Source organism: Haliotis rubra, unplaced genomic scaffold (assembly GCF_003918875.1).
Source record: "Haliotis rubra isolate DU_JTF1 unplaced genomic scaffold, ASM391887v1 Scf334, whole genome shotgun sequence".
Classification (NCBI taxonomy): Eukaryota; Metazoa; Mollusca; class Gastropoda; order Lepetellida; family Haliotidae; genus Haliotis; species Haliotis rubra.
Window position 1 is genome coordinate 960,805 of NW_025767007.1, and position 17,804 is coordinate 978,608.

The 17,804-nt window shown below is 39.6% G+C and overlaps 1 protein-coding gene across 3 annotated transcripts in view; it reads right to left on the bottom strand.

Moving 5' to 3' along the window:
• Positions 1-17,804, bottom strand: part of LOC124284342 (cys-loop ligand-gated ion channel-like) — an 88,606-nt gene that overhangs the window by 60,621 nt on the left and 10,181 nt on the right. For 2 of the 3 annotated variants that reach the window (XM_046720426.1, XM_046720425.1), the window contains exon 3: positions 17,127-17,180. The exons of the other annotated variant lie outside the window; for it this stretch is intronic. In XM_046720426.1, coding sequence (XP_046576382.1) covers positions 17,127-17,180 — 54 coding nt within the window. The remainder of the gene's footprint in view (positions 1-17,126; positions 17,181-17,804) is intronic. 3 annotated transcript variants of the gene reach the window in all.

Here is a 17,804-nt window from a genome sequence, read left to right on the forward strand (position 1 = left end):
GCGGACCTGCCTCTTTTGTGTTTCGTAATATTTTTCATTTGGACTTAATAGTGAATATTGAGTGCGAGAGCGAGAGAAAGAATGTAGTCTCAGTAAGCAGTATAGGATCTGTATTTTACGGATGCTTGTGTATATGTAAATAGGGACCAGGCAAGCCAGATCTTGACCACGTGAGCAATGTCTATGATGAGCAATGACACTTCATCAACGCTTGAAAAGAAAACAACACTTGTGACCAATGCTTAGGTCCCATGAGCGAGGTTGTCTATCGATGTAATCGGAACTCGATAAATGTATACATTTAAATTCATATTGTATAATCACATATTTATGGCACCTCAAACAGGCTTACACAGCAACCATTGCTCAGTTGTCCTCTTGGAGACACTGCTCCAATGAAATTGCATCACAAAGCTTTACAGACCAGAAAGTCGTCGCAATCAAATGACATCACAATGCCACTAAGGTTGTTAGCTGTCCTGCACTCAAGATACTGTTTTTATCTGTTTCCAAAATGATAACGTTGGCAGAATGATTTTGGATGCTAAATAGAAAGTGACCCCTATGCCTTTCCATATGATATGTATCAAATTTCGTCAATAAAGGTTTTACACTATGGTTGATTCGTGTTAACATGTTTGATTTAAGAATACGAGCATTAATTGTGCATTTGTTTCCATTTGATATCTCGGCACCTGTTACCATGAACTATGAAGTTCCTGACATTTATGTGAACAAGTAGAACTTGTGTATATGTGGTTAGTGCAGATATGGTGCTGACAAACTAGGGGGTCATGGTTGTACGGCCAAAGACTGGTGTGTGTGATTCAGATCCTAAGACAGTGTTGTATTAAGTTTAGACCTCAGCCCCCCTGAACATTTTCACTGTAGAAACAGACCATATTTACGTGGATGTTCTGCGATGGATGGAAAGAGGCAACGGGACATGATGAATAATTGCATTATGGACCATTCCAAGATATGCTGAATAATTGCATTATGGACCATTCCAAATTCTGATACGCTGCATATGGTTTCATATAACAACCATTCCACGATGTTCTGCTTGCATATAACAACCATTCTAAGTTATTCTTGATTTCATGTTGCTTGTAACAACTTGACAACCATTCAAAGATATGCTGCTTGCATATGACAACCATTCTAAGATATGCTGCTTGCATATGACAACCATTCTAAGATATGCTGCTTGCATATGACAACCATTCTAAGATATGCTGCTTGCATATGACAACCATTGCACAACCATTCTAAGATACAAGATATGCTGCTTGCATATGACAACCATTCTAAAGATATGCTGCTTGCATATGACAACAATTCAAGATATGCTGCCATTTCATTCCAAAAATATGCTGCTTGCATATAACAATGCTGCTTGCATATAACAACATTCCAAGACAACTTGATTGGATAAAGCAACCGTTCAAGTGGATATAAAAGCTTTAACACAATAACCTTCTTAGTTGTATGAACGTGTAACATATGCTGCTTGCATATAACAACTTCTCTAACATGTTTGTCTTGCATATAACACCTATTATATAAGCTAATCATATAACCTGATTGGATATATCAACTATCCAAGGTATTTGGATATGAAAGTTCTTCCAATATATGCTTGGTGATATCAGCTGTGCCAAAGATAAACTGCTAGTATATGACAACTGTTCCATATCACATGTATATAATATATATATCACATGTATATAAAATGCAACTGTTTGACAATATGATGCTTGTATGTTGCTACTATCCGAAGCAAAATCTGCTTACGATGTAAAAGCGTTTCCCTGTGAAACACTTGTCATATCTGTTCCAATGATATGCAGCTTGTAAATCACAACCGTATAATGTTATACTGCTTGTAAATGATAACAATTCAAAGATTTACCAAATTAAAAGAGACCAAGTTTTCCAAAGTACTTCGTTTTCCGATAAGGTGTTACCCGTTTGAAAGACATAACCACCACGAGATGCCCTATATTGTGTAATAAACCGACTTCAACACATGGATTGAAGAATTGTTTGTTATCTGGATAAAATAATATTTTCAGTTAGTCTTTATCGCCAGTGCTTTCATTCACATGAAGTCTCAAAAACATGTTTGAAAAGAGATCAAAGCTTACCAACTGATCATAAAGATAAATATGATACGCATATTTAGCTTGGTATGTGGCCCAGTGTGAGAGAAGTGAAAAGGGCGTTATCATGAATCGAAAGAAACATTATTTATCTTTCTGAGTCTTCCCAGACCCATAATAGTTTTTGCAGGTTCGCCACGTGTTCGTGTATTGAGCAGATCCAAGCACCTTGACCATACAGACGCTACGTTGCTGTTTACCGACAAGCCTAAAACAGATAAATTCAATTAAGCGTGTATATTAAGCTCTACCTGGCACTCATTCAAATCAAGTTGGTCATGGATCTAAACCAGATGAACGCACAGGAAGTCAACACGTGTTCCTCGCAAGAATTAAAGATTTGTCCCGTCTGAAAAGAGGTCATACTAATGCAAATCGGGTTTGTTTTACCTTCAAATGAAATAGAATGTTACAATAATAATTTAAGACCCTCTGTAACTCTGAACACGATCAATGCCCCAGCTGTTGTATGTAGAACGTCCTATGGCTAAATATGACCTCAAAGGCCTCCATGATGCATGAAGTGCGAACAGACAGTACTATGCTAAACAGTAGGGAGAATACAGTTAGAAGTTGGTGTGATGAACAGCGAGGAGAGTTCTGTGGATATACATCTTCTGTAATATGAATATGAGCGACGTTTCGGTGCAGCTACTAAACACAATTATCAAGCAAGGGATGATATACATAGAAACGTCGCTCATATTAATAATAAAGTTGTATTTACACAGAACTCTCCACGTTGTACATCACACCAACTTCTAAATGCCACTCAAAGGACTCAGTACTATACTGTCCGAGAACCGGTAACATACCACCCTCCTGCTATGGACACCTGAAGACTATCGCTCCCCCTTCCCCTGAGCCTCTTCCCCTTATAGCTGCTGTCATGTACGTTTCGCACAGTGACATGGCGACACCATAATGCATCCCAGATGTAACCAGGTCCCTGCATGTTGGTGGGTAACTCTCAGGAGGATCCTAGGAAACCGCTTATATCTGTGCCACAGCTTGACACAGCATGCCATGGCAATGGCACTTATGGCTTGAACCAAATTCTGGTGTAAGATACCGGGTGCTTGAATTAATCCATGTATTTCATTGTTGTTAAATTACTTATCAGAAATGACATCTTCTTTTCACCGAAAGGAACGGTATGTTCTGACCAGAGCTTATGCAAAAGCAACGAGCCATCTGATATTCATTCGTTCCTGTGCTCGGAGCTTTATTTGCTGGATGTGTGTGTAGTGCATGTTACGGTTCCATGTGTAATGCACGTCAGGGAGCTGTTTTAATGCATGTTACGGTTCCATGTGTAATGCACGTTAGGGAGCTGTATTGATGCATGTTACGGTTCCACGTGTAATGCACGTTAGGGAGCTGTATTGCTGCATGTTACGGTTCCGTGTGTAACTCATTTTTAGGGGTTGTATGTAATGCGTGATGCTGCTGGATTTAGTGTCAAATTCTAAATACAGTTGTGGTCGAATGACATGCAATAAGGTCTGACGATACATGGCATAAATTAACAATAACGGTCATATTACATAGGCTACAAGAGTGCCTCCCGTCGTCTTGCCTTGCTGTGTCCAGGTGTCATAATGAGTAAAACAATAAATAAACTACATTTTCGCATTTACATGCTGGAAAGTAATATTGGTACAATGCATTGCAGTATAATCTCGATATTGTGTCGATATATCATGTATAATGTAAATAGTCCCTGAAGGTGAAGCATGTACATTTTGATATACTACACATTCCAGAATACCTTGTAGGTATCATATTGTAAATTAGGAATCCACATATACCCTTCAGGTAGATCAAGCTAATATATGGGAAGGTATATCATGTGGTTTATATAATTTATAATTCCAAGAAAATAAGATCTTTTTGTATCAATCATAAGTAGGCCATGGATAACCCTTTGAATCTAAACGACAACACTCGACCACCTTATACAACATACATACACAGTTACGTAACTACGTTAAAGAAAATAATAACGAACTTATAACGAACCGACGGAAATACAGAACAATATTTAGTCGAAATGTGCATAAATGAGTGAGTGAGTTGGGTTTTACACTGCTTTTAGCAATATTTCACCAATATCACGACGGGGGCCACCAGAAATGGGCTTCACGCATTGTACCAACGTGGGGAATCAAACCCGGGTTATCGGTGTCACGAGTAACGCTGTAGCCACTGGACTACCCCACCGCCCCTGAAATGCGCATCAGGAACTAATGGCTAATTTTCTGTAACTTGTATTAAACTTCGTGTCCGCTATCTATCTGTTTACAGATGCGTATTGCTGTAATGCCGATCATGCTAAACGTTTTCATTTACACGCATGTGAAAAAAAAATGAGTACATCTCCACAATCCATATGATTGGACATCATAGTTGTCTATTCGTTCATGAATACATTATGATTAAAGCTTGATCTTGCACCCACCATGTACAGTCCAAACATGTATATCACAGCCATCACAGCCAATACTGATTTTGTACAATTCAAACCAAGTCGAGTTTCAAAGTACACTGGTGCGTTTGTTTGGACCAACCCTTCCTGTATTCTGATTCTGAAGACAGTTGGTAATTGGCGGTAGTCTAGCCAGTATTATTGCCAGTTTGAGTGGTTCGTTATCTATTTACATGTGGTCCGACTGGTTGTACTGTATTATCATAGCTAGCTTGGTGTAGTAGACGGCTTCAGATTGAAGTGAATATGGCAACTGGCTGTAGTTATGAATATAACTATATGGGGTCGAACCAGTGTAAATAGAAGGAATCGCTGCTAAAAACAGAGTGGATTGTACAACTGTGACTATATCATGAGCATGTATTTGTTTCAGCAGCATTACAGCTGTGTGATGTTGTTTGTAAACAAAACGCGACTGGACCAGACAATCCAGTGATTGTCACCATGCGATACGATAACAGAGCATGTGTTTATGAATCACTATGAAATAGTGATGATACCAAGGGTTCGCGAAAAGGTGAGCGTATCCTGCCCCACCGGTGGCACCCGTCATAAGCATATGCTAGGTCTTGTCGAGTTTTTACCTGAGGTTAGAAATTCTCACGTGCACGGGTTGGTTGCGAAATTAAAAACCCCGATCATATACAATAAGTATAGACCATGTATTCAGACAAAACAATTTAAATAGTAGTAATTGAACCAGTTAGAATTTACACCAAGCTAGCGTTAGGGCTTTGTTCATCATGTATAGGCCCATGCTAGTGTTTAAACCAATGTTAGTGGTTAGGACCGTTTTATTGAGTATAAGCGACTTGAACCATACATTCTCGAATGGTTTGAGTTGCATAATTGCATGTGTTTATAAAGGGCGTCATCGGTTTGGCATGATACGCTTACCTTTTGCGAATACCTGGTTTCGTGACCAGCTGATATAGAGTCATGCACATGCCCTGTCATCGTATCTCATGACGTCAATAACTGGATTGTCAGGTCCAGACTATTTACCTGAAAATTTCTGTGAACCCGTGCTTTAGCAAAACTCGAAAACACTGGCAAGGACCTGCACAACAACATTGATCGAAATACAAGCGACAAAACCCTTTTCCACATCCATCGATTGAACAATCACGAAAATATAATGAGCATGTGTTTGTTTTTAACGCCGCATTCAGCAATATCAACACTGTATGACGACGGTTTGTTATACTGACATGGTTGCAGTTCTGACATCAACGTTAGGTGGTAAGACCAAGCTCAGTGATCTGGATGGGTCCATGTAGAGACTATTTTCCTACCAACATAAATAACATGCAATAAATAACCAAGGTATATATGTAAACCGCCCTACGTATCCTTAACAATGACGCCAAAACATCCGATCTGAACGAACACAGATTGCAACATAACCTATTCAGTCAAACAAACAGTCTCCGCGTACTGGTTACATAAACACATTTCCAACCTTTACGGCACGTAACACCTTGTGTGAAACTACTTAAAGCCACAGTTCCAAAATAAATAGACTTATATAAACGAGATTAGGCTGAAATGTGTATCATCTTCAACGTGACGTCAGGATGTGAGCTGAGGCGCCAGCAGCGTTACATTCAGCAAGCTGTCGCTGTCGCGATGAGTAATCTACGTAAAACTTCACTCATGGTGTCAACTATTCTTCGGTCACATCCTATTCCTCTCCCCTGTGTTGTACTGTTATTACTGTCAGAAGTGAATGGGAGACAGAGCAACGCTTCAATGTAACAACATCAGCACTTTTTTAAATACAGAACATAACGACTTTAACAATTGTAAGGATAATATAGCTGCTGTAGGCGTCGAGATATATCTGCATGTTTTATGTGGCAAAACATACAACGATTTTACCATGCGCTTATTCCCAGTGGGTATACTGAATTCTAAAACACTGGAAGACATCCTTTTGTGACCTGTGTCTAGACACACTACTCGCATTCAGGATGTGGGTATTGATGTTGTTATAGAATCAAAAGCCATCCTTTAGATACCCGTGTCCTGATATAGTGTTTCATTCATGGTGTAGCTATTCATGTTTTTGCACAACTTACAGGCATAATTTTGAAAGGCATCCCCCTGAGCTTGTTTCTAAAGCTACGGTTTGAATTCATGATGTCGGATTTCACTTTAGTACAGAATCTACTGGCCTACGTTTGAGGCCAGGACCCTCGTCGAGAAAAACGGTTTGGATTAATGCTGTTAGTATTCACGATATTACATAATCTGTAGGCATATTCTTGAGATCTACACCTAGAAACAAGGTTTAGGTTAATGCTGTCAGTATTCACGATATTACATCATCCAAGGGCATATTCTTGAGACCTACGACACCCCCCCCCCCCAAACCCCGGTTTAGGTTAATGTTGTCAGCATTCACGTTATTACATAATCCAAGGGCATATTCTTTAGACCTTCGCCGAGAAAAACTGTTTGGGTTAATGCTGTCAGCATTCACGTTATAACATAATCCAAGGGAATATTCTTCAGACCTTCATCAAGAAAAACTGTGTGGGTTAATGCTGTCAGTATTCACGATATTACATAATCCAAGGGCATATACTTGAGCCCTACGACAACAAAAACGGTTCGGGTTAATGCTGACAGCATTCACATTATTACATAATCGAAGAAAATATTCTTGAGACCTATGCCAAGGAAAGCTGTTTGGGTCATTGCAGTCGGTATTCACGTGCACGTTATTACATAATCCAAGGGCGTCCTTTTGAGACCTGTTTTTAAACTTACTGTTTGGGTTCACAGTGTTGGTATGCACGTCAGAAGCCATCGATTGTGTGTAGATGTCTTGTTTGGCTTTAGCCATTTCTTAAAAAAGGCAATAAGCTTATGTCTTAAACCCTCAATAATGTCTGACGATTGGTGTAGCCTTCAATATAATCCGAAAAACTCCTTTGCGACCTTTCACTTGAAATACTACCGGTTAATAGTTTCCATATTCGCACTTTGTTAAAATCACATGCGATAGTGAGTGGGTTTTACGCCGCTTTTAGCAATATTCCAGCAATATCACGGCTGGGGACAACAGAAATGGGCTTCACACATTGTATCCATGTGGGGAATAGAACCCGGGTCTTCGGTGTGACGAGCGAACGCTTTAAGCTAGGCTACCCACCGCCCCCACGTGCGATAGGATATAGGCACATGTGTAGATACAGGGTAGATATAGACGATAAGGACGACACTTGTTGACTGGGAACTGCTTTAAAGCACCATATTTACCTCATCAGTGTCATGTTCATTGGGATGATGACAACAGCGTTAGCAACGTGTGTTGTTAGGCGACCTTTAACCACAAGACGACTACAGCAAGAAACATCTGCTTTGCATCTCCTCCCAGGAAAAAATCTTTCCATCACTGTGATTGGTTGGTTAGGACGCGCGTGATGAGTATATCACGTGATATACTATGTCATCTCCTGTGGTCTTTACGAGCCATGCGTATTCAACATAGGACAATGGAAAGTGTTTTATGTACATAACATAGCTTACTTAATGACGTTTGCCTATAGTAAATAACTGAAAACCTGTGTCTGACAGAGGTCGCCACACTGTAAGGTAGTCTTATTCGTCAATATGGAACTGCATGTCCTGCTTTGTTTTATAGAATGGACGCTGCTTTGCTCTGTTATGTCTGTATATTTGCGTGTTTCATTTTAGTTTTAACAACGTTTTGTGGTATCAAGTTATCCCACTTCTGACAAAACCTATAAAATCACATTCTATAATACAACCTGACTTAATTATGCATAATGTTAAAACACAACATTGAAAACATGCTCACTTTCTTTTAGTAACAATTGTCATGATGTTGATTGTCTGGTGCAGACTCGATTATTTACGGACAACCCCCATATAGCTGGGGTACTGCTGCCTGTGGTGTTTTACACCAAACAAACTTTGAATGAGGTTTAAACTACATACTTTTATTAATAAAATTAACTTGACGATTTGTAAAGTAACACATTTTCACATCATGTGATTCTCCACAGTTATATGTTGGATAACTGCTCATGCTACATGACTGACTGACTGAGTTTAGTTTTACGCCGCTTTTAGCAATATTCCAGCAATATCACGGCGGGGGACACCAGAAATGGGCTTAACACATTGTGCCCATGTGGGGAATCGAACCCGGGTCTTCGGCGTGACGAGCCAACGCTTTAACAACTAGGCTACCCCACCGCCCCTCATGCTACATGAAAATATGCCATATTCCTTAATTTGCAACGAGTAATGGTGCATCTCCTTGTACCATATTATGAATAATACAGAATAAAATATTGTCTTTTTTCAATTATTTCATGAATATTGGCACTGTATCTACATTTCTTCAAGGAATCAGCAAATCATTGGTATGGAATGTCGTTAAGTACATGTTCCACCGTCAACAAGGGTATAATTCCTTGCAAAGTATCCATGTAGATAAGTCAAATATAACTAAGTGTATCTAGGGGAAAACAACTTTTTATATGGTAAAATATTCTTCTCATGCACAAGTTAAGGGACGCACAGTTATTAGATCACTCGGTATAAATCTACCTTACCATTAAACCTCATTTGCGTTGGGGGCTATCGGAAAGGTCTTGAGCTTGAAGGCGCGAGACAGTATACGAATTTATTACTCCCGACGTCGGTAGCGGTTGAGGCAACTTAATACAGAATTGTTCCTCGACATCTAAAAGCAATCTCAGTCTTTGGGTCATAAACACCACTATGGACCGCCAAGGACAAACTTATCAATATCTTAATTATGGTCGCCAAACCAAACGGAAATTTATATCTTCACAGAAATCCTACTTAAGAAGTTTAAGAGATAGGATGATAAGCGCTTGCATTTATGAATCACTGCAGCCGTCATATGTGAGCATAACCTTGAATTATAGCAATGTGAAGCAACAGCTGACACCCAAATGTAAAGCGTTGTGAGAAGGTTTACGATGAGTGCGTTGGTGCATGGACGCTGTGAGATGCGGGTATATGTTATATGGTGCGTATTGAGGTAATGTCACTCCTCAGAAGCTATACGATGAATGAGTTGACTGTATGATGCGTATGGACGCTGTGAGATGCGGGTATATGTTATATGGTGCGTATTGAGGTAATGTTACTCGTCAGAAGCTATACCATGAATGCGTTGACTGCATGATGCGTATGGACGCTGTGAGATGCGGGTATATGTTATATGGTGCGTATTGAGGTAATGTTACTCGTCATAAGCTATACGATGTTACTCGTCATAAGCTATGCGATGAATGCGTTGACTGTATGATGCGTATGGACGCTGTGAGATGCGGGTATATGTTAAATGGTGCGTATTGAGGTAATGTTACTCGTCAGAAGCTATGCGATGAATGCGTTGACTGTATGATGCGTATGGACGCTGTGAGATGCGGGTATATGTTAAATGGTGCGTATTGAGGTAATGTTACTCGTCAGAAGTTATACGATGAATGCGTTGACTGCATGATGCGTATGGACGCTGTGAGATGCGGGTATATGTTATATGGTGCGTATTGAGGTAATGTTACTCGTCAGAAGCTATGCGATGAATGCGTTGACTGCATGATGCGTATGGACGCTGTGAGATGCGGGTATATGTTATATGGTGCGTATTGAGGTAATGTTACTCGTAAGAAGCTATAACGATGCGTGTGTTGGTTGTAGGATGCGTATTAGACTAACGCTTGGTCTCTGAATATATATAATTTTGATAGCAACAAATAAACCCATTTAAAATGAACAGGAGCCCCAGTGAGATGGGAGGAAATCTAGACTTGCTTCATGCAGGGCTTTAGCTTTGCAAAGAGGGCTAGGCAGTTGGGAAAATAATGTCGTCCAGGGACTGTAAGACAGTTAGATGCGTATGGACGCTGTGAGATGCCGATATATGATATATGGTGCGTACTGGGGTTATGTTACTCGTACGAAGCTATCACGACAAATGCGTCAGCTGTATGATGCGTATGGACGATGTGACATGCGGATATATGTTATATCGTGCGTATTGAGGTAATGTTTCTCGTAAGAAGCTATACGATGCGTGCATCATGACCTTGGTCCAGTTTGGTAAGTTTGCCACCAACACGGTGTGTAGCTTTTATCACTTTTGTTGATATTTGATTAAGTCTTGATTTAATTTCCCACGTGAGTGAGTGAGTTTAGTTTCACGCCACCTTTAGCAATATTCCAGCATTATCACGGCAGTGGACACTAGAAATGGGCTTCAGACATTGCACCTATGTGGAGAATCGAACCAGGGTCTTCGACGTGACGAGCGAACGCTTTAACCACTAGGCTACCTACCGACCCAGTTCTTAAAAGGTCACATGCAACGTAAAACACAACTTTGCAGATTCTGATACCTTTCGGTATGGACTTACCGAAACAAATCGTCAAAAATGCAAATTCAACTTATAAAGTTGAAAAATAACGCGATGAAAAAACGCGCGAAATCGGAGTTCAAACGTTTCACTAATTTTCCCCAGACTTTTCGGGGGAAAACTGGTTTCAACAGCTGGGCTGCGCTCATAGCACGTGTGCAGTGAAATAGGTTCGCGCAGCTTGGAAGCGGGTTGTCGGGTGAATACTCGGTGAAGGCTTTGGTGTGAGCTATTTTTCTAATGTTTTGTTGATATCTCACAGGCGCGAGCTTTTTATATGTTATGACAGTAAATTAACTGTTTATATAATTTCATTTGTCTATTTCACCACACGTTCTTCTTACCGAGTCACTTTCTCAGTTCGATACTTAAAAGCAATGTCATTATTTAGCGTTGACACAATAACTGTGATATAGATATGTCGTTGTCACAGACAAAACTCAATGTCTTGTTTTATTGACACTTGTGTGTCTGCCTGCCTGTCTGCTAATGACAATATTCAATACACAGCTGCTATCACTGACCACATGCAATTTGAACTTAACACCAATCAGGCTATACACCATAAACAAAATGCATCGATTTATGGCCCGAGTTCGGTCTCTGTCACATTATGTAATGACACAGACAGGCAGGTGTGATACTTGAACACATGACATGTTATGATGTCTGTTGATTTCAAAATGTTATACACAAAAAATGAGCATGTATTTACAAAACCCAACGTCTCTATATATACACACACAATGAGCCGTGTGGGCTCTGCAAATGAACCAGCCGTTACACTTGAGTGCACACTCACCCGCTCTGACTGGGTTCGGTATCCCGGCTGCTTCGTTTCTTGGGAAGTAAACCCAAGTACACAATATAGCACTTTTGATTTGCGATTGTACGCTTATAATTTTGTTTATATGTTTTTTCATAACCAGCAATGTATATTATATGTCATGAATAAGTGATAATTGCGTTTTAATTATGTTTGATTTTTTGGTTGCATGTGACCTTTAAGTTATATAACATTAAATATAAACGTCTCAATATACTACATGTAGTTTATTTCTTTTTATGTAAGAAACAATGCGACCCATTGACATGAACATTAAACATGCCACAGTCTTCCCTTGAATCTTTCTGGTGTCCCCGCCGCGAAATTGCTGGACTATTGCAAAAAGTGGCGTAACACCATACTCACTCACTCACTCCTTTGAAGCAGTTCGCAATGTCAGCATGTTCAATGTCAGCCTGTTCTATTTCTGTGTCCGACTTTACATGGAAAACTTTGAGTCATCATGACTCACTTTCTGAGAGTATTGATCAACACTGAGAGATTCGTTCATGAGTTGAACTTAAAGATGTTAAATAAACGATACCACGAACATTCCGTTCACTGAAGTACGTAATGGTAAATAGAACAAAACCAATTTTATTTCCTTTGATTCGTTACTACTTAAGTAAGTCAGTTGTAGATATGTACCGCGTTAAATAAGATGATATGTTTTCATCATTAATGCAAGTATTTTCATTTTTACAAATACAGATTTATAGTTCTTAGATTGAATCTAAAGAGTTTTCATTACAAATCGAAATGCATAAACAGTAAATCTGTTTCAACTGGCACACATAAAAACAAAACATGGTTAAAATAGATGAGAATGGGTGATGAGTGGTTTGTCCTGGGAACAGCTATGTAACAACAAAGCAATAACGGACAAAGACAGAAGAACCGTTAGATTTCTGTTTTCTGCATCATTTCTCAACATGAAATTACCCTACACATTATACGTTTACGAGTGATTTACAGTCTAGAAATAACAGTACAAGCATAATATAGGATTATGTTAAGAGATTTGTTAGGTTCGTATTCTGTACATGTGTGTTGAGACGCAATCCTGTGTCTGTGAATGCAATGTTCCACAACCTGAGTATGTACATAGATATAATATTTCATATATTCAGACGCTCGCTTTGTACATACATGTGCTGCACAGCTACGACTGCTGGCGTCAATGATGGACGTCAGTGCAATCTCTTACACGCTGAGAACATACAGAGGAAGCAGCACATGTTCACCCCAGTCAGTATTATAACCACTGACTACAAACTATGGACCCTAAGCAACATGCATAAGTCGTCAATGCGTGTTGAAAGCGTCGGCGATATTCTTTGGCCGTACGAGGACAGTCTGGTCATAACGCTCAGTTAGTCATCTATTGGTCACCAACACAAATTACGTTCACATACTCAGTCACGATGACCATCCGTTCCCCATTGTCAGTTGGTCATCTATTGGTCACCAACACAAATCATGTTCATCATCATGTACTCAGTCACGATGACCATCCTTTCCCCATTGTAAATTGGTCATCTATTGGTCACCAACACAAATTACGTTCATATACTCAGTCACGATGACCATCCCTTCCCCATTGTCAGTTGGTCATCTATTGGTCACCAACACAAATTACGTTCATATACTCAGTCACGATGACCATCCCTTCCCCATTGTCAGTTGGTCATCTATTGGTCACCAACACAAATCATGTTCATGTACTCAGTCACGATGACCATCCCTTCCCCATTGTAAATTGGTCATCTATTGGTCACCAACACAAATTACGTTCATATACTCAGTCACGATGTCATTCGATGACCATCATCTATTTCTTCATATACTCAATCAGGATGACCATCCCTTCTCCATTAATCAACTCATGAAAAGCAGTGCAATTAACAATTATTGGAAATATTTGCAACATGGGTTACTTGTTAGAAATAGGAACCAGTGAGTTATTTTACAGGCGAACTAGCTCACAGTTCGAAAAAAGCTTTTTACACAGGGCAAGTACCATACAGTGCATTGAACCAGAAATAGATGATGTAAATATAGCTTTCTGGGCAATGGAAGGTGCCCGTAGCGCTTGTGATCCCTTCACTAACCCTTTCAAAACAGCCATGGTCTAAGGCTAATAAATAAGCACGATGTACGGACTGAGGACGTCCAAATCTATACTGTACTCCCCATGGATCACAGAATTAAACCTGCCTGTATAATATTAAAGAAACAAATACAGAATAACTATGTGTACGATAATGCGATTGCGCAGAATACACGCGTTTCCTGTTTACGTCAAATCAGTGACTTGGCTCCTTCCACTACCAGATATATTCCTATCACGCTCAGCCGTCAGTTCCGCCTAATTTTACACCACTTTTACAAGGGTCCGTTTTATCTTAAGCACAGTTTAATGTCAGTAAGTGTTTTCCCTGATCAGATGCTCGTGGTTATCATCTCACTGTAAGGTTACAAAGTCTGATGTACCCTGCACCGCCTCAGTATATGGACGAACTCTGCCCTCGGTAAAACTAGCGAACTTCTTTAAATTCGTTTTCTAATTCTGAGGAATGCTCATGGCATAAGTAAGACATCTTATCAAACATATACATTATAACAATATTTTAAAAAGATTATTACATGAAAAGAGTATCAAAAGTGAACTTACTTCCTGCTCACTAGAATTGACAGCGTGAGTGTTACCAAGGTACACCGTACATACAAAAATTATAACTCCTCAATATTGTTTTTTACACAGACAAATAAACATACTGTCGTTTCAGCTGTTTATAGGTATAATCAGCTTTAGATGCATACTTTTTACTGATGGTATCTTTTGCATATATTTTATATAGGCCTTCTCTACCATCAACTTCCCTACATGTGTGATAGATCAGCCGCACGCCTCGTTGCACAGACGCGCGGATGCAGGCACGAATTCCCCCGTGGTACCGGAGTTTATAGGTGAACGGCTAGTCGGCACCCATTGCCGTTTCTGTGAAGGCGTACACATCTAGGCTAAATATAAACAGACCCACTTATCAATTAACTTGGCTTCTAAGAACACCTTTGAGAAATGAATGTAACGCTGCCAAATCGTGTCAAACATTCATAGAATAAACAGAAAAGAATGGGCCAAATTGGAAACGAGGACTGGAGTAATTCCTTGAACACGTCCAACTTGTAGTTTGCATTCATGTCATGTTTAGTGTTCCCATCAATGAACACAGACCAATTTGAATTTTGAATGCTTGTCAATTTGTGTCGTAAACCCTGACGTCAGACCAATTTGAAGTCTTAAAGCATGTCAGTTTGTATTGTAATCGATGAAGTGAGGCCAATTGAAATTTTCAATGCTTGTTAATTTGTGTTGCCTTCGATGAAGTCAATCCAATTTGACTTTCAAATGCATGTCAATGTTTGCTGCCTTAAATAAATAAATGGTTTGATCAATGGCATGAATATTATTTTTATACGAAAGAACGCTTGGGAACTTACCACAAAAAAGCCAGGCTTATTTCATTGGCGTTTTCGTGGCTTGTATTTTTAGCGCTAGGTAACTTCTAGACAAACGCTTAGTCCCTGCATATATATAATCTTGATTGTAACAAATTGAAATTGAAAAGGAGCATCAGTGAGTTTGGAGATTCTGAACCTGGGAAATCTAGACTTACTTCAATTAGGGCTTTAGCATTGCAGGGAGGGCTAGGCTGTAGGCAGTAGGGAAAATAGTATGGTTCAGGGACTCTGAGACAGACTAGGAAGCTACATGTACCTTGAACTGGCCTTCATACGTGAGTTGTGGTACAACCTCATCCTCTATGTATAGCATCATCTCTGTGTGTACGTGTAGCCTGGGCTTGTGGCGAGCTGGGGTCAGGTCATACAATTGGGTAATACGTTTTCACGCATTAGCAATCCCAATCAGGCCACAGACCTATCATACATGTGGGGAGGTGGAACGTACTTTCAACTATTGTTTACGAATTGGGTTGTTTACATCAACGCGTGTTGTATATACATGCACATGTTGTGTGTTGTTCATTTATCGTAGCTGTTTTACAGATGCGGGAATTTCTCAATATTTGTATCATCAAAAGTAGTATGTAGGAATACATGATTATGGAGTAAGATGGACATACAAGTTTATAGTGATATCATCGATAGCTTGATTGTTACACATGTTACATAATAGTTCTGATCTTGGAGGTTTTGTATATCACCCACTCTCAATGCAGAGATAATGGGATGAATATCGAAATCTTACAATTAAATCACGTCATTTCTTTATAATTACATTAAACAGGTACTGTTCAATATGTATATGAGTTTTAAATATTCCGTCATATGAAAATATAATGTTTGCTTTATCAATCACTATCTGTTTGAATCCGATGCAATGCGATACGATGCATATGGCACTAAACGATGCAATACAATAGAAAACGATACGAATATGATACATGACCGTATGGTACGATACTAGCATGGCGTGGCGTGGCGTGGCGTGGCGTGGCGTGGCGTGGCGTGGCGTGGCGTGGCGTGGCGTGGCGTGGCGTGTTATATTATGCTATGATTAATTCTGTAACATTAATTCAGAACCAAATTCGTTTTCAGTGCAATGCAGAATCGTGTCATTTGGATTCTAACAGGTAGAGCCTCCATGTAAAAACAGTGTAAACATGACACGCATTTTTCTGAGGTGAAACACGAGCATTGTATGTTTTAATGCTCGAGAACAAAAATAGCAGCAGCGTGCACCTAATCATTTTTCATATCATCCTCAGTGCAAGATAACTTTTCTCTTTACCTCAACACACGAAGCTTGGTTATTCTTAGAGTTACCATATTCCAGGAAACTAATAACATATCATAGGTGTAGCGTACAATAATCCAGCATAAACTAATACTGTATGTCTCTCGTTGCATAAAACATATGACAGATGACTCAGGTTGAGATGTCCGTGAGCGAGTGAGTGAGTCGGGGTTTAACGCTATTTTGAACAACATATTATTCTATATTATCACGGAGTCTTATCTGGAATTAGAAGATTGCAATATTGGTTAACCCCCGACTACAGGTATTGTCCTAACAGACCAGGGGTCGAAATCAGGTAGAATCGAACCCACGACTAGCGGATCCTGACACAGGCAAGGGACGCTACTGAACATAAATATAATTTATATCAAAAGGAATATCACTAGTGACACACCTTGACACAACATGTGAGGGGACGATTTTCGCAACAACTGCAGAAACCGTAGAACTGAAATTATTCAAAGGACAGGGTTAATATATATACAAGAGAGTGAGTGAGTGAGTTTGGTTTAATGCCGCTGTAAACGATATTTCAGTTATATCACGACACGTCAGATAAGAGCAAAGTTATCGCAGTCGTAGACATTAATAACTTTGGTAAAACCCACGTGCACGTCTTTCATACTGATAAACAAAGGATCATCATCAGGTTGAATCTGAGATTCGATCCCTAGGAGAGGATCCTTAGACGTCTAAGGAAGGCAACTTTATGTCCCGTAGACGATTGACCAACCGTTAAAAATATTTGAACGGGTGGAGAAAAATGTTTATTGCTGCCAAGGGTGACTCAAGGTCATTATTGCTTTAGTTCTTAATATGAATTCTGTTGACTGAACCTAAGAAGGTAAAGGATCAAAACTCTATACATGTTAGGAATACAATGTGGTACTCTTAACTTTAAGAAATCTGTACAGTTCTTCCTTGATTGAGTAAATTTCAAACGGTCTCACAGAGTGAGTAATGTTTACTGCCGCTTTGAACAATATTTCAGTTATACCATGGCGCGTCAAGTTATTGTTTGGGGACACCATGATCACGTGGTTGGAGTAAACCAAAGATCATATCATTGCAG